Source organism: Bison bison, unplaced genomic scaffold (assembly GCF_000754665.1).
Source record: "Bison bison bison isolate TAMUID 2011002044 unplaced genomic scaffold, Bison_UMD1.0 scf7180017864472, whole genome shotgun sequence".
NCBI classification, from domain to species: Eukaryota; Metazoa; Chordata; class Mammalia; order Artiodactyla; family Bovidae; genus Bison; species Bison bison.
In genome coordinates this window covers 10,325,204-10,343,020 of record NW_011495033.1, presented here as the reverse complement: position 1 = coordinate 10,343,020, position 17,817 = coordinate 10,325,204, and the positions used below count along the sequence as shown (strand labels likewise).

At 39.4% G+C, this 17,817-nt stretch overlaps 1 protein-coding gene across 2 annotated transcripts in view; it reads left to right on the top strand.

Annotated features, from left to right (window-relative positions):
* Positions 1–53: 53 nt before the first annotated feature.
* The window catches only part of TADA2A (transcriptional adaptor 2A), a 46,511-nt gene continuing 28,747 nt past the window's right edge, over positions 54–17,817 (top strand). The window contains exons 1-4 of one of the 2 annotated variants that reach the window (XM_010861545.1): positions 54–136; positions 3,024–3,170; positions 12,652–12,758; positions 13,795–13,854. In XM_010861545.1, the coding sequence (XP_010859847.1) occupies positions 3,146–3,170; positions 12,652–12,758; positions 13,795–13,854 (192 nt within the window). In that variant the 5' untranslated portion in view covers positions 54–136; positions 3,024–3,145. Of the gene's footprint in view, positions 199–3,023; positions 3,171–12,651; positions 12,759–13,794; positions 13,855–17,817 lie in introns of both variants that reach the window. The other variant, XM_010861546.1, reaches the window with a different exon arrangement.

Sequence of the window (17,817 nt, the reverse complement as noted above, 5' to 3'; positions counted from 1 at the left end):
CGGGGCGGGGACTGGGCGGAGGCGGCGGGCGCGCGGCCGGCTCGCGCCTGCGCCGCCCGCAGGGAGCGCGCACGCAAAGCTTGGGCGCGCGCACGGCTGGCGTTTCCTCGGCGCGGAGGAGGGGGAACGCGCTGAGGTGAGGCACGAGGTGCTCCGGGGAGCTTGTCCGCCGGCCGTGAGCCCCACTCGCGGGACTAGGTGGGAGGCGGGGACCGCGAGGGGCGGCCAGTTTGCGGGCGGGCTGCGGGCCCCGGCGGCGTCAGGGGCGAGAGGGGCAGGCGGGCGGGCGTGAGGCACGGGCCACGCCGCGCGGTGGGGGAGGGCGCCGCGGGCCGGGACTGAGCCCTGGGGCCGCGCCCCGCCCCCTGAACGGTCCGCTGGGTCCCCGCCTCGGCATTCCTGTCGCTGCTGTGGCGGAGCGCGAAATCCCGTTGTTAACAAAGGACTGACGTGACCCCTTGTTTTCAGATAGGCCTTCCAAGTAGACATTTCGTATCTATAGAGCTGAGGTTGTCTGAGTCTCCAGTAAAATGACGCCCAAGATCATATAATTAATGAGGGACCAAGTGAGGCTTCGAATCTTGTCTGCGAATCTCTTCCAAGTCTGCCCCTGTCCTCTGCTTCACGCACCTTGCCTCCTCTTCCCAGTAACTTCTTGGACTTTGGCAAATGTTAACTTGGAGGTAGCAGCCACCCTTTCGTGAATGTTAGCGTCAGAAATGTCTCCAGTGAGAAGAATGGAGTGGAGAAAGAATATTCTGTTTACTGCAATATTGTGCTTACAACATGGAGCATTTATGAGGCTATACACATCCTTTAGTTGACTATCTCTATTAATCTCTGTTGAAGTGACGCTGCTGTTCACTAACTGTAAGATATTGTGCAAATAATCTTTCAGGGCTTCTTTCCCTCCTTGAAAAAGCTCCATGCCTCAGAAGATTGTAAGGATTCACAGATAATCCACATACAGTGGTGCCACAGTGTCTAGCTTAAGAGAAAACTTCAATAAATGTTCACTATTTGTGGCCCAGACAGTAAAGAATCTAGCTGCAATGCAGGAGACCTGGGTTCAGTCCCTGGGTGGGGAAGGTCCGGTGGAGAAGAGAATGGCAACCCACTCCAGTATTCCTGCCTGGAAAATCCCATGGACAGAGTAACCTGGTGGGCTACAGGCAGAGTCGCAGAGTCGGACATGACTGAGCAACTAACACATTATTTTGTTACTGAGTGCATAATACTTCTTACTGAACTCGTGTTTCTTCAAACTCATTTTTTCTGGTCTAGAGCAGAGGGAGAACCACTCCGACTCATCCTGAAAAAGACAAGTTCATTGACAGTGTTATCTGAGCTTTGTATACACTTAATGATGACTTATTCTAAGCTAAAACTGTTAGGTGAAAAAAATCACTGTCGGAGAACTAAAGATAAACTAACCTTTTTGTAGAACTAATACTTATTTGTCCATTATTGTTGTTTAGTTACTAAGTCGTGGCAGAGTTGAACCCATATCTCTGACATTAGCAGGCAGATTCTTAACCATTGAGCCACCTGGGAAGCCCTCATTTGTCCACTACATTTGTGTTTATTGAATTCTTTCTGCTTGGCAATATGCACCAAGTACTTTAAGACATACAAATTTGTTATTTGATGTGGTCCCTGCTTTCGTTAGTTTAGAAGTGGGAAAAATATGCATTCAGAAGTAATTCTTACAAAGGAGAATGTAAACAATGCTGAAGAAAACAGAGAGAGAGAGGGAGAGGGAGAGGGAGAGGGAGGGAGCGCGAGCGAGCGAGCGAGCGGGCGGGCTATGGGAGATTAGAAAGGGGGGATTTTTTTTGGGGGGTTAGTGTGAAATAGGAGTTCATTTATGTCTTCAGACTCTGTGGGAGAGGGAGAGGGTGGGATGATTTGGGAGAATGGCATTGAAACATGTATAATATCACATAAGAAACGAATGGCCAGTCCAGGTTCGATGCAGGATACAGGATGCTTGGGGCTGGTGCACTGAGATGACCCAGAGGGATGGTACGGGGACAGAAGTGGGAGGGGGGTTCAGGATGGGGAACAGGTGTACACCCATGGCAGATTCATGGCAAAACCAATACAATATTGTAAAGTAATTAGCCTCCAATTAAAATACATAAATTTATTTTAAAAAATGTGACTTGGTATATTGTACATACCTACTTCCCTAGAGGTCCAATGGCTAAGACTCTGCGCTCCCAATACAGGGAGCCCAGGTTCAATCCCTAGTCAGGGAGCTAGATCCTACAGGCCTCAACTAAGACCTAACACAATCAAATAAATACAGGAAAAAAAAATTTGTTCAAATAATAAATTAGTGAACAAAATGTATGTTGTAATAGGATTCCTAAGTTTTCTAGTAATAGAAGTTCATTCAGATTAAAGTATTATTGGAAAGATAGAGAAATGAGGGGGAAAAAAAAAGCTTAAACAGTTAGGCCACCCCTGGGGATGGGAATCTTGAAGATCTCATGGACCAGATTCTTTAGCTAGTGAATGACTGAGGTCCAACTACCCTCTGTCCTTGTGTATCTTACTCAATATTCAGGTTTCTGTAAGACCAGATTGGATTGCTTTAGCTGCTGTGGAGGTGGAGGATAGAGTATTGTGATTCACAATCCCACCAAAGCCTTAGGAGATGTGGGAGAGTCAGTTTTCCAAAGGATGGAGGGCTAAGGAGAGAAGTGATACCAGGCAGAGAAAATCAGTTGTTGTTTATTAGAACTGTGTAGCCTTTATAGAGGACTTAGTATGGGCCAGGTACTATGGTATATTATTTATCTGGCTCTTGATATTTAACCCTCAACAGCTCTAGGAAGTAGGTATGATTGTAGCATATCCATTTTACAGAGGAGGAAACGAGCTTATAGAGATAAAATAATTTGCTTAGCCTTAACAAAACTAGGATGTACAACTGAGTACACAGCATTATTTTCTCTTTATCTTGTCCCTTTGTTTTTTTTTTTTATCTTGTCCCTTTGAATTATTTCCTTATCCAGGTGCCACTTCTGTTTGTTCACAAGGAGCGGTCATCAGCTTTGGTGTTGGCAAGTTGTGAAATCTCCTTGAAGCAACTCAGATTAAAGAAGATCAAAGCAACAGAGTCTTTGCCAACTAGGGAATGGACCGATTGGGTTCCTTTAGCAGTAAGTACTGTGGGAACAAGTCCCAGGTTAATATTCATAGTAAACTAAAGTGGAAGTTGATCAAAGAAGAAAAATAAGTACTTTGAAGTTAAAGCCATGTGAATCTGATCCTAAAAGAATAAGAATATCAAATCAAAATAAAATCAACCAATACTACTGATTGCCCACTGAACTCTTGACACAAACATATCACCCTAGGTCTTATAAGAAAACTGAGCTCAAATGGACCGTGCATAGCATGATTAACCCATAGTTCAACTGAAAAAAGCAGTTGGAATTTAGCTTTAGAACCAATAACATATTTCAGGTGCCTTGGTAAGAAAGAATGTCAGTGGTGGAATAAAGAAAATGCTCCTGCCCTCTGTTTTTAGCAGAATTTGTATTCTCAGAGTAAGCTACAGTGTAATAACAGTGCAGAGAATTATGGAGTATGTGTGAAATAAATCCAGGCAGCCATAACTGTGGAGGGAAAAAATTATTACTTTTTCTCTGATTCTGAAGATAAGATATTTGGCAGAAATAGAAATCCACTGTTAGGTGTTAGTAGCGTCCCAATGAGAGGAATTAGAAAGGCACATTTGGAGTGTAGACTGTTCAGCGATTTCTTAAGGGGACATCTAATTTGCTCACTCATCACACTCCCTCTATAAATTTAGGACAGAATGGAGTTTTCAGGCACATCTAGTTTAAATCTCATTTTATATACAAAGAGAACCTAAATGAATTATCCCCATGCTGGGAGTGTAAACTGAAACCAGTCTACCTTTTAAAAATAATTTTTAAATTTTAAAAATAATTTATAAACTAAACTTTAAAAATTTGATTTGGAAATAATTTCAAACTCATAGGAAAGTTGGAAGGATAGTACAAAGAATCCCCATATACCTTTTGTAAACCTTTTACCTTATTTGCATATATTATCTCTAAATACACACATTTACTTACATAAGTATGTATATATAAGTAGACATACTCCATTTTTTTTTTTCCCAGAATCATTTGAGGCTAAGGGACATACGTCATGGCTTTACCCTCAAGTAGTTTAGTGTTTATTTCCTAAGACTAGAGATATTCTGTTCTAACCTCACTGACTCGATGGACGTGAGTCTGAGTGAACTCTGGGAGTTGGTGATGGACAGGGAGGCCTGGCGTGCTGCGATTCATGGGGTCACAAAGAGTCGGACACTACTGAGCGACTGAACTGAACTGAACTGAACCTCAGAGTTACCAACTTTTGTAAAATAACGTTGATAACATATTTTTCTCTAACCCACCATCTGTATTCCAGTTTTGTCAGCTGACTCAGTAATGTCTTTTATGGTGTTTTTTTTTTCCCTTCCTTCCCATACAGGATACAGTCAGAGGTCATGTCTTGCATTAAGTTTAACTCCTTTAAACTGAAACATTTTCACAGTCTTTGTCTTTAGTGACTGACACTTTTGGGGAATCAGGCCTTTTCCTCCGTTTTTAAAAATAGAGGTGTCTCATTTTGGGTTTGTCTGGTCTTGCTCTGTCCCTCATTAGTGATGTTAATTTTGAAAATCCAGTCAAGGTGTACATTTAAGTTCTTCACTGTATAATTTTTTTTTCTCTTACGTATAATAAGCAACTCGTAAGGAGACACTTTCTCAGACCATAAAATATTTTGTTCCTCGTCAGAATTTCTCCCTAGTTAGCATCCATTGATGATTTTTGCATTTACTATGATGGTTACAAAATGATTTTTTCCCCAGACCCCAGCACTTCAGCACTCTCTATTAGTTAGCATTTTATTGTAGTCAAGAGACTTCTTGTTTCACTTATTTAAGTATGGATATGAATTGCTGCTTTTTCAATGATTTATAGTTCATTATCATACTTAGTTATTTTGGTTCTCAGATTGTCCAAATTTGACTGCTGTGAGTCCCGTCAAGGTGTCTCCTGCAGCCTTGTGACTTGTCCCCAGCCTCCATCACTTTGTTGAGCATCTCCTTACTTTTTGGTATGGCTCCGCATTCCAGGTGCATCTTACCTCCTATCACCCAGCTCTGAAATTAGCCACTTCTGTGAGGAGTCCTTGGTCCTTTTAGAGAGGAATGACATTAGAAACCAAGATCTGGTCATTGCTTATTGCTGCTAGAGTGTGTTGGCATCTTGGCTTTTTTGGCCCACAGAGCTCAGAAATATATGTGTGTATAAGCTATAAACATAAATACCAATATATATATTCACATATACATGTATATACCTATAGGTAACACTTTTTAAGAAATCATGAGTTCACATTGATACCTCCAGTTTATCATTATAGGTTTTTTCCTTATTTTGTGTCCTTTCATCAGTGAAAACCCTGGCTCCCAAAACTTCAGCACATTTGCTCAGTCTTTTAATACATCCAAAAGTATTTCAGAATTGCTTTGTGAGTACCACTACATAAAGCAGACCTACTTCAACAAATTCAGGGTTTGTTTACAATTCTCTGCATCACCCAGTACTGAAGGTCTGTTGTTAAATATTCATAAATTACTTGGATTTGTTCTTTTTTTTCCCTTTCTCATTGTGGTTGCAGTGTTCTTTTGAAATACTTTTGGGTTTATCTGTTCGTTCTGCTTTCAGTTTTTCCTTTCCATATTTACTGATTTTATTTTTTAATTTGTAGAACATAAATATATTTCCAAAAGTCAAAACTATGGAGATTTTTTATATATATACATAATTGTTACTCCTTATGTCTCTTCCACTCCATTCCATTCCCTCATTCAGCCCTTCATAAGTTTCCAGCTTCACTGTTTTCTAGTTTATCTGTCCTTTATTTCTTTTCACAAAGACAAATAGGCATGTGTATATATATTTTTTTTAATTTATGTATTTTTAATTGGAAGCTAATTGCTTTACAATGGAGCGTTGGTTTCTGCCATACATCAGCATGAATCAGCCATAGGTATACATATGTCCCCTCCCTCTTGAACCTTCCTCCCATCCCATCACACCCCCCTCTAGGTTGTCACAGAGCACCAGTTTGAGCTCGCTGCGTTGTATAGCAACTTCCCATTAGCTATCTGTTTTACATATGGTAATGTATATGTTTCAGTGCTACATTCTCAATTCATCCCACCCTCTCCTGCATCCGTAAGTCTGTTGTCTATGTCTGAGTCTCTATTCTTACCCTGCAAATAGGTTCATTGGTACCATTTTTCTAGATTTCATGTATATGCATTAATACACAATATTTGTTTTTCCGTTTATGACTTACTTCACTGTTTGTAATAGGTTCTTAGTTTCATCTGCCTCACTAGAACTGACTCAAATTTGGTCCTTTTTATGGCCGAGTAACATTCCATTGTATATATGTACCACAACTTCTTTATCCATTTATCTGTCCATGGACATCTGGGTTGCTTCTGTGCTGTCTGTTGTAAATAGTGCTTCAGTGAGCATTGGGGTTCATGAAATGAATATATTTTTGTTTTTCCTAATTTCTTACTGTAAAGATAACATACTATGTATCTTTGCACCTTTTTTTTTTCCTTCCCCATTTAATAGTATCTCCTGGAAATACTATATTACTTTATGGAGTTTTTTTTTTAATAGTTGCATATACTACTCCATTGTGTGGATATACTATAGTTTGATCAACTTCTGTCCAGTGCTTGGACATCAATATAGTTTTTTGCAGTTACAATTAATATTCTAATGCATAACCTTGTATTGTTGGAGGTGTATATCCAGGTAAATTTTTAGAAGTGGAATTCTTGTGTCCAAAGATAAATGGATATTTAGATACTGCTAAATTCCCTTATAAAGGAGTTGTGCCTTTTTGCATCTCCATAGGCAATATATGAAGATGCCTATTTCCCCACAGCTTGTTGAGAAACTATATTATCAAGCTTTTGAATTTTTGACAGTCTGATGGGTGAGAACTTTCTGTAGATTGCTCTTATTGTGAGTGAAGTTGAATGTCTTTTCATGTTTAAGGTTCATATTCATCTTTCTTAATTATATCTTCATGACTTTCAAAATAGGATTTTTGGTTCTTTTTTTTCCCTTTCAGTTTTTTTTTTTTTAATTAATTATTTTGGCTGAGCTGGGTTTTTGTTGCTTTTCTTAGGCTTTCTCTAGTTGCAGCAAGTGCAGGCGACTCTTTGTTGTGGTGTGCAGACTTCTCATTGCCGTGGTTCTTTTGTTGCAGAGCACAGGCTCTGGAAGTACATGGGTTTCCAGTAGTGTGCCCAGTAGTTGTGGCGCATGGAATCTTCCTGGCCTAGGGATCAAACCCATGACCTCTGCGTTGGCAGGCAGATTCTTATCAACTGTGCCACCCGGGAAGTTCCTTTCTCTCAGTTTTTAAAGGTTCTTTCTATGTTAAGGGTGTTAGCCCTTTGTCTATGATATGTTTACAAGTATTTTCTTCTAGTTTATTTGCTTTCTGTATTATGATTTTTTTTTTTTTGCCAAAAAGATTTTTATTTTGTCTATGTAGTCAAATTTATTACTCTTTTATTGCCTCTGGATTTTGAATGATTGTTTAAAAAAAGTCTTTCCTTCCTCCTAGGTTACAGACAAGTTCTGGATCCTTTGTGAGGGATAGTTTGGCTATATATATCAGAAACCTTCTACATACTTAACAGTTGTAGCTATAGGAAAATAGAAATCCTGAGGAACAAAATGTGAAATGTTATATACTAGGTTGGTGCAAACATAATTGCAGTTTTGGACCGTGAATTTTAAATCATTATAGCTAGGCTCAAAGTTATAGGAAACATTGCAATCAACATATTTTTGCCAACAAGAAATAAGTTTATTCTTACAGTGTAAAAATCCATGTTTCAGGATTCAACAAACTCTTAGAAAGCATTTTCTGCCTCCTGCTGGTTATGAAAACATTTTCCCTGCAAAAAGTTGTCAAGATTCTTGAAGAAGTGGTAGTCAGTTGGCAGGAGGTCAGGTGAATATGGCAGATGAGGCAAAACTTCGTAGCCCAATTCGTCCAACTTTTGAAGCCTTGGTTGTGCGACGTGCAGTCAGGCATTGTCATGAAGAAGAATTGGGTCTTTTCTGTTGACCAATACCAGGCATTTTAGTTTCTGGTGCGTTTCATCGGTAAACTGAGCATACTTCTCAGATGTAATGGTTTTGCTGAGATTCAGAAAGCTGTAGTAGATGAGACTGGCAGCAGACCACCAAACAGTGACCATGACCTTTTTTGGTGGGAGTTTGGCTTTGGGAAGTGCTTTGGAGCTTCTTGGTCCAGCCACTGAACTGGTTGTTACTGGGTGTCGTATACAATCCACTTTTCGTTGCATGTCATAGTCTAATCAAGAAGTGGTTCATTGTTGTGTAGAATAAGAGAAGACTGCCGAGGTCCAGCCCCGGCTGATCCAGGGAGTTTGAAGGGGAAACAGCGTCGGCGATTACGCTGGCTTTATTTAAATATTCATCAGAGATATAAAGAGTAATAGAATGAGGATAGCTCAGTAGGAAAATTCAACGGAGAAAAGAGGCTGAGTAGCTTAGTTTACGCGGAAAATCAATATAACCTGTGACATCAAGTTAGCTCTGACCACGGAGGCCGCAGGCGCCCTCTCGAATAGCAGAAGGTGCCCCACCTTAGGCACCTTCTTGAGTGGGTCTTAGAAGCCCAGGCAAATAAATGGCCGCAGAGGACCTCCCCACTCCAAATGGAAACTTCAGCCAGAGGTTGAGAGAAAGAATGACATGGGGAGACCAAGCTTCAGTGAGCAAGGCCCGTAGCTTTATCTTCAACAGGGGCTTTTATATCCTAAGCTGTACATAGAGGATAATAGGGGGTGTGAAATCATGCAAAGTCATCAGTCTCTGATCCTTATCAAAACCAGGGTTTCTTTCCTGAAAATTTATCGTATACAAATGGTTTAGGTGATTTACATCATCTTCTGGCCAGAAGGCCTATTAACATTTTATGACTCTGATAAAGGTTTGTCAACCGTGAGACTTATTTTCTCTAAGAGTAATTATTTTGAAGTTTGGTGCCATCCTCTGAAGGTGTTAGATAAAGTTGCATTCCTATAGGGCAGAGGTGCAGTGGGTTTACAACAAAGGAAAGAATTTATTACCTTAAGGGTCTAAAGTTGCTAGCACCAAGGCCACTACTTATTTTTGCTACATACCAAGTATATTAATTAATACACATTCAAGGATACAATACAGAGGATGTGGAAGCTTGGCAGCAAGCATTGGCTCATCAATGAAATCTTTTACTAGTTTTATTGTGACAGTTTCTATCTCTCTGAGAGGCTCTAAGCTATTTGAATATCTTAAGCTTCCCTTGCCTCTCGCGGCTGGGAGACTGTAAACAATCGTATGCATAGCTGTAGGAGTCCGGGTAAACTTGTCAGGTGAGTTAGAGAGCTATCTGAGGGGTTTGGATTTAAACACTCCTAATGCCCAGGAACTTTATTAACTGGAGCTGTAAGTTAACTCTTTATCAGAGAGAGAGAGATGGTGGTGGGGGACAGCCCCCAGTAATGTCAGAGGTGAGAGCACAAAGCAGTAAAGTAGGCAGACTCTGGTTTTTGGGGGTAGATGCTCGAGAATATCCAGGGGGACTCCTGAGGCTCGATCCGCCTTTGCGTATGCCGAGCCTCCTTCCTCATGACCTTTGCCACGGGCGGAGCTCCTCATGCCCGCTCCCGGCAGAAGAGGACACTTCAAAATGATTTTTTTTTTATTTCAGTCAGTTCATGAGGCACACACTCATCAAACTTTTTCACCTTTCCAATTTGCTTCAAATGCCGAGTGACCTTAGAGTGGTCGACATTGAGTTCTTCAGCAGCTTCTTGTATAGTTGTAAGAGGATCAACTTCAATGATGGCTCTCAATTGGTTGTTGGCTTCCGATAGCCAGCCACTGTGCTCCTCATCTTCAAGCCTCTTGTTTCCTTTGCAGAACTTCTTGAACCACCACTGCACTTGTATGTTCATTAGCACTTCCTGGGCCAAATGTGTTGTTGATGTTGTGCATTGTCTCTGCTGCTTTACGAACCATTTTGAACTTGAATTAAAAAAATCACTTGAATTTGCTTTTTTGTCTATTATTTCTATAGTCTAAAATAAATATAAAATAAATAGCAAGTATTAAGTCATTAGCAAAAAAACATAAAGCAAGAAATGTACATTAAAATGTTGTATAACATAACCACATTTAAGAATTATTCTAATATCAAATGGCAAGCTTCAATAGCGCAAAACTGTAGCTACTTTTGCACCAACCTAACGTACAGGAACATTGACTTCAGCATTTTTTATAATAGTGAAAAATTGGAAACAACATAAATGCCCAGCAGCAGGAAACTGGTTAGACTAGTGGTTCTCAATCTTATGAGACTCAGTGTTTGATTTTTATGTTTTTAAAGCCTCTTTTACTATTTGGAAATGAAATGCATAGATAACATATCTATGCCCATGATTTCAAAGAAATAAAAATAATGCCCTAACTATACTATAAAGGATAAATGAAGTAATATATAATAATGTAATTTATAACAAAATAATACCTATCTCCATATGTTTAGTCATTACAGTGGAAGACATAATGCCTTAGTAGTCAGATGCTTCTATTCATATGTTGAATCACTGTGCATATTACAACTACAAATGCACAGTGATTCATGTGTGTTGCATTGGTGATTCAGAAATACCACAACTTAAGTCTTAGTAAAATTCTGAACAAAACAAGATAAAATCTCCTCTTGAAGTAATGCAGCTGCCTTCCTGGAAAATTCAGCACATGTTAGAACTATCAGGAACATTTTGTCTTATGTGTAATTAGGTTTCAGGTCATGTAATTATGAATAAGTTTTCACCTACTTGAACATCTGGTGGGACATTTGAAAGTTGTGCAGTGGACAGGCCAGTTCTGTGGTGTGTAGTAATGTCTTGAGTGCTGTAGGATGTCTAGCATCCCTGGTCCCTGCTGCTAAGTGCAATAGTGCTCCCTAGTCATCATGGCAATAGGAAGGCATCTCCTCAGATTTACACAGTGCTTTCCTAGGAGGCAGCTGAAAACCACTAGGTTAGGAAATTGATATACTGGAATATTATTCATCCATTAAAAAGAATGGGGGAGCTTTGTGTGTACCGTCACGATAGATGTTGAGTATATATTGTCAAGTGGAAAAAAAAACAGGCTATAAAACATCATGTGTGGTATCTCACGTTTGTTAAATATATACACACACATACAAGGAAGAAGGGCTGGAAATCAGCATGGTAATAGAGGGTGACATTCTTTTATTGTCTAAAATCTTTAAAACTATAAGTTGGATTATTTTTTGTAAAACAATTACTTCTTGACATAAAAGTTTAAAACCTATTTAGGTCAGTCATTGGTCAATTTTTTTGTTGTTATTGTTGAAGAAAGTTTGAAAAAAGAAAAACGTATCATTAAAAGGATGTGAGAAGGTAATTTGATAAAAATTGACATTTAATATAAAATCATTTTTGTTTTAAATGGGAGAAATGGGATAGTTTCTGTTCCAGATATTTACTTTGAAGCTATGGCCAGAAAGATTACCTTTCTTTCCTGTCACCTTTCTACAGGTCTTCATTTAGAAAAAAAAGAATAATAATCACCACTTAAAGGAGGGAAAGGTGCCTTGAAGAGTGTTTCTTGGATTTTAGGGAGAAGCATTCTATTACAGAATGTGAGAAATGTCTGCCTCAGGCCAAACAGATTAAATCCCTTCTCTACCTTCAAGCCTGTGTTCTTAGATTCCTGTGGATCACAGAGAACAACTCTGCTGTGTTGCCCTGACTCGAGAGTGGCAGTTTGGGGCAGCCAGGGACACACATGTATGCATTTTTATAACTTTAGACCTTAGAGTTTGGGTTGTACTCCTTGCCTTGGTATTTCAGAGATAGCACTGTCATTGGAACTGGAGGAAGGTCTGCTCTGCTCTCTGCTTCCTATGGGAGAAAGGGAGGGAGCTGTCCTAGGTTTAACTCCCAACTCAGGTATAAATTAGTATATCCCAAGGTGTATAGTTAAAGAGTTTTTGCTCCCAACTTTTTATTATGAAAAATTTCAAACTTGTAAAGAATTTGAAACAACAGTACAGTGATTACTTGTAGCCCATTACCCAGATACAGCAGTTATTAACATTTTGTCAGATGGGCTTTATCTGTAACTGTATATGTGTTAGGTAGGTAGGTGACATTATTTTCCCATGGGAAAATAAATTGTGGGCACTATGAGACTTCCAGTTAAAACTTGTGTTTGTTTCTCTGCAGGTGCCATATCTACTTAAATGCTTGAAATAGTAGGTACTGTAGGAAGGAACAAAGCTGCCCTGAAATAAAAAGGAACATCATTTTTGTGTTTTCCTATTTGGAATGAGCTCATCTTATCTCCATGAACTTTTCAGCACAGTGTATTACCTTGTGTAATCATTTGCAGATTTCTAGTTTCTGGTGCTGAAGATAGTCATAGGGTGTTTAAAAGCTAGTAATTTTTCTTTATGTTCTAGGTGATCCCTCTGATAAGCCACCTTGCCGAGGCTGCTCCTCCTACCTCATGGAGCCTTATATCAAGTGTGCAGAATGTGGTCCACCTCCTTTTTTCCTCTGCTTACAGGTAACTCATTAAGGGAAGGCTTGCCTAGTTTTATAGGCATAGTAAATTCAGTGATGACTGTCAGTTGCTCAGAAGGACCGTACGTAGTTAAATCTATTTTTTCTAGTCAGTCTTTAATTATCCATTTTACCAGTGAAAAATTGGAGAAGAGAGCAAGATGGATGAGATAGTCTGTTGAATATTCCACTTCCTCCTGTATCAACCTAATGCTGTTTTTGCCAGTAGATTTCAAGTATTGGAACTACAGGAAACAGAATTGGAGGATTATTCCTTTTGATACCTCCTGTGACACTGTTTTTTATCTTATTGAAGAGTGATGTTTGGGCAGGTGACAAAGGAACAAAGTGTTCTGTCGATGATGATAGTAATAGCAGTACTGATAAGTGCTTACTCTGTGCCAGGCTCTATTTTGAGTACTTTGCATGAATTAACTTTTAAATCATCACTGCAGCCCTAGGAAGTAGTAATGATTAGTACTCCTATTTTACAGAGGAAACTTGGCCAAAGAGAGGTTAAATAGTTGCTTCAGGGTCACACAGCAAATACCATATTTTATCAGATCCAGAATGCTATTGATTAAAAGAAACATCCCAATTTCAGAGATGTTAAAGTGTAAAAATGGCTAATGGAAGTTGTAATATACTTTTTATTATAAGACGAATCCACATTTCAGAGTTTGAAAACATGGCAAAGTGTATCTTAGAATTGCTGAAATACACTAAGAGCAAGAATTCAATTTTAGACAGTCTGCTTCCAGGGCTTATGCTTTTCTAAAAGGAGGAGTTGTCCTAGGAATAAGTCTTTTTTCCCAGATTGTTGTTTTTTCTCTATGAGGGCCATTGAAAAGCTGTGATCATGAACCTAACCTTTGAGTTGTGGCTGCAAACAAGAGTAAATGAATTCTTAAAAACTCATTCAAGAGTAAAATACCCCCAAGTCATCTTCTATCCTTTAAGAAAGCATTTCAAAATGTAACTTTTTGAAAAAAAAAAAAAAATGTAACTTTTTGGTAACTTAATTTTCCTTTCTTTTTCAGTGTTTCACACGAGGATTTGAGTACAAGAAACATCAAAGTGATCATACTTATGAAATAATGGTAATGAAGTTGTAGGAATTTCCCTTCATTTTCAGATTTTATACTGGGTATTAGTCTTTCTTTATCTGCAAGTATCTCCCTTTTCTTTCCCCCATGTCTGAATTAAGTAATCATTGCCCAATAAGCTTTTTAGGATTTTATGGATCTACTAAAGCATTCAAGTCTGAAAATCATTTTATATACTCAGATTTTTGGTTTAATTTAAAAGGAATTTAAAGGAAGTATTCTTTGAGATTTACTATGTAAGGGTCAGAGGTGTGCTGCTTTCTAGGTTCATTTATAAACAGTAAATGTATTGTTACTGTGTTTGGCTAATGGTATTTTTATGTGGTTCATGTGGGCAGTGGTGAGATTTATGTCTGGCACTCCACCTTCTCGGCCTTGGAGAAATTGGTTACCCTCGGAGAGTTAAGTTGTAAAATGAGTATAGGGTGAATGATATAGTAATATGTAAACTCACTTTGAAGAGATAGATTGACTCATAGGCCAGAGAAAGACTTGGCTATAATTTGATTTTTTTGACACCTGTAAAGAAGGAATGAGAGATGGATGGATATTAGTAGTGTCCTTCCAATATCTTGGGAGAAGGAAATGGGAACCCACTCCAGTATTCCTGCCTGGAGAATCCCATAGACAGCTGGCAGAGTCACACAGAGTCAGACACGACTGAAGTGACAGCATGCATTCCAATATCTAGCCAGAGGAGTGGGCACTTTACTAAGCCAAAGTAAATATCTGGTATGCTTGGCAGGCGTGTATACAATACCTCTGTCTGTTATCAGAGCCTATCGCCTGGTTCACCAAGTAGTTTTCTTACATTTGGCCTCCTTTGTTGGTTTTTCTTAAAGGAAAGAATGCTGGTTGGGCATCTTCTTGACAGTAGTCTCACGTCATGGATTAATCGATTGATACTTGTGTAGTTTTCTCTTGCTGCCATAACAACTTATCAAAAATGAGGCAGTTTAAGACAACAGGAATTTATTATCTCAGTTCTGTTGGTCAGAAGACCAATTATGTTAATTGGTTTGTTCCAGATTCCATAAGGCTGAAATGAAAGTGTTGGTCTGTCTGGATTTTTATCTGGAGACCCTAGGGGAGAATCCACTTTCAGACTCTTCCCATTCAAGTTGTTGACAGAATTCACTGCCTGGAGGTTGTAGGAGTGATGATACTGTTTCCTTCTTGATTGTTGGCTGGGACTTGCTCTCAGCCTCTAGAGGTTCCTGACCCGCTTTGTCCATATTCAAAGCCACCAACAGCAGGGAGGTCTTGAAGGTTATTGATGAAATACTTGGCCTCTCTGACCTCTCCTGGTTCATGACTCCTGTGCTGAATCTCTCTGACTCTTCTTTCTCTCTTAAGGCCTATGTGATTACAGTGGATTTACCTGCATAATCGCCCTATTTTATAGTCAGTTAATTAGTACCTGGTCAGCATAGTCCCTTCACAGGAATATTTAGTTAGTGTTTGACTAATCAGGGGACAAGAATCTTTGGGGAGTGGAGGGCATCTTTAGAATTCTGTCTACCACAGTGCTGTAGCATGTCTACTTCTGTCTTTTAGAAGTTTGAAAAGGGGAACTCAGCATCTCCAAGTCTTATTTGTGAAGCCTTGAGTGAATTTCTGGACCTGTAATGCCGAGAGTCAGGTCCTGGTCTATAATGAATTAGTTCAAGATATGCTCCTTGGTAAGAGTTCTTGGCAGCCAACCTTCTGGTCTTCCCCTACCTCTCTCTAAACACCTTCAGTCTTCTAAGTATTTTCTTCACTAATTGTAAGGTTTGGAGTATATTTTTTAATATTAGGCTTTGATTTTTAGATCAGTTATAAGTTCACAGCAAAATCGAGTACAAAGTACATAAATTTCACGTGTATCCTCTGCCCCCACAAATGTATAGCCTCCCCTATTATCAGCATCCCCCAGCAGAATTGCACATAAATTATCACTGAGGAACCTACATTGACCCTCATTATCACCCAAAGTCCGTAGTTTATATTAGGGTTCACTCTGCGTGTTAACACATTCTGTGGATTTGTGGAAATACAGAACGACATGCATCTACCATTATAGTATCATAAAGAGTAGTTTCACGGTCCTAAAAGTCTTCTGTGTTCTGCCTCCTCATCCACCCCTCCCCCTAACTCCTGGCAACCATGGATCTTTTGGTGACCTCCATGGTTTTGCCTTTTCCAAAATGTCATGGAGTTGGGATCGTATAGAGTACCCTCTTCAGATTGGCTTCTTTCACTAAGTAATATGTATGTAAGTTTCCTGCATGTCTTTTCATGGCTTGATAGCTTGTTTCTTTTTTAGCCCTGAATAATAGTCTGTTGTCTAGATGTACCACAGTTTATTTATTCATCCACCTACTGAAGGATATCTTGGTTGCTTCCAAGTTTTGACAATTAAGAATAAAGCAACTATAGATATCCACATACAGGTTTTTCTTCAGACCTAAGTTTTCAGTTCCTTTGGGTAAATACCAAGAAACATGGTTGCTGAATCGTATGGTAAGGGTATGTTTCATTTTGTAAGAAACTGTCAAACTGCCCAAGTGGCTGTGCCATTTTGTGTTCCCACCAGCATGGAAGAGAGTTCCTGTTGCTCCACACCCTTGCCAGCATTTGGTGTTGTCAGTGTTCTGGGTTTTGGCCATTCTGATAGGTATATGGTGCTGTCTCATTTTAACTTGCATTTCTCTGACAACATATGATATGGAATATATGAAATAAGAATTTTTTTCCCTTTTGTTTCTCTTTTGTTAATTGCAAAATGAATGCAGGATTGGAGGAAGAGTGTGGTCAGAGTAGCTGTGGCTCTGAGTTCATTTCACTAAGGTTATCCCATCTTCAAAAGTTAGCTTTATTCATCCAAAATTCACACAAGAATGCTAAGAAGCAGAATACATATTTATTTATTTGGATTGTGATTTAGTGTACTTTAAGTAGATTGAGGTTATCCTCTGCAGGAAGACTGACCATGAACTCGCTTTAACTGTTCTGGGCACCATGCCTTCTGCCTAATGCTGATGGCACGAAGTTTCTCTCCAAGTCCATCTAACTCTTCAGATTACATCATTCTTTTCTCACCTATTCTACACCCATTCAAACACATTTCAGAATTCTGTTCTTTATTTTATAGTGCTTTTGGAGATTACTAATGCTCTTTTTTTATTCTTCTAGTCTTTACTCCCAGATAAGGAAAAGATGAATCTCCTTCCATAGGAGTGATGACCAAATTTTGGTTTTCTATACATGAAACCACTAAAACCTTGATTTTTTTTTTTTTTTTCCATATGAAGTCTCAGAAAACTTTAAATGGTTTTCAGTACTTTTGCCATCTCACAGTGCTGTATTTTTGGAAGTTACTCATGCTGTGGTGGGTGGTGCATTAATCAAGATTTCTGAGTTCTTTGCCTATTTTTGTCTTATAATTCTTAGAACCTTGAACAAGTCAAGGCACCTCTTTTTGCCACACCCTTTATACCAGTGATTCTTAAACTTTAGTGCATAAGAATCACCTGGGAGCTTCTTAATATTAAAGATTCCTAGACCTTGCTATTAGAGATTCTTGTTCAGCAGGGCCAAGATTCAGAGAAGGCAATGGCAACCCACTCCAGTACTCTTGCCTGGAAAATCCCATGGATGGAGGAGCCTGGTTGGCTGCAGTCCATGGGGTTGCTAAGAGTCGGGCACGACTGAGCGACTTTACTTTCACTTTTCACTTTCATGCATTGGAGAAGGAAATGGCAACCCACTCCAGTATTCTTGCCTGGAGAATCCCAGGGACAGGGGAGCCTGGTGGGCTGTTGTCTATGGGGTCGCACAGAGTCAGACACAACTGAAGTGACTTAGCAGCAGCAGGGCCAAGATTGGGTTCAGAAATTGAGAAACACTGATTCAACTTTAAGAAAAACTGCCTTTTATGCCCATTTTGCTTTGGTGTAGAAAGTCTTTCTGGTT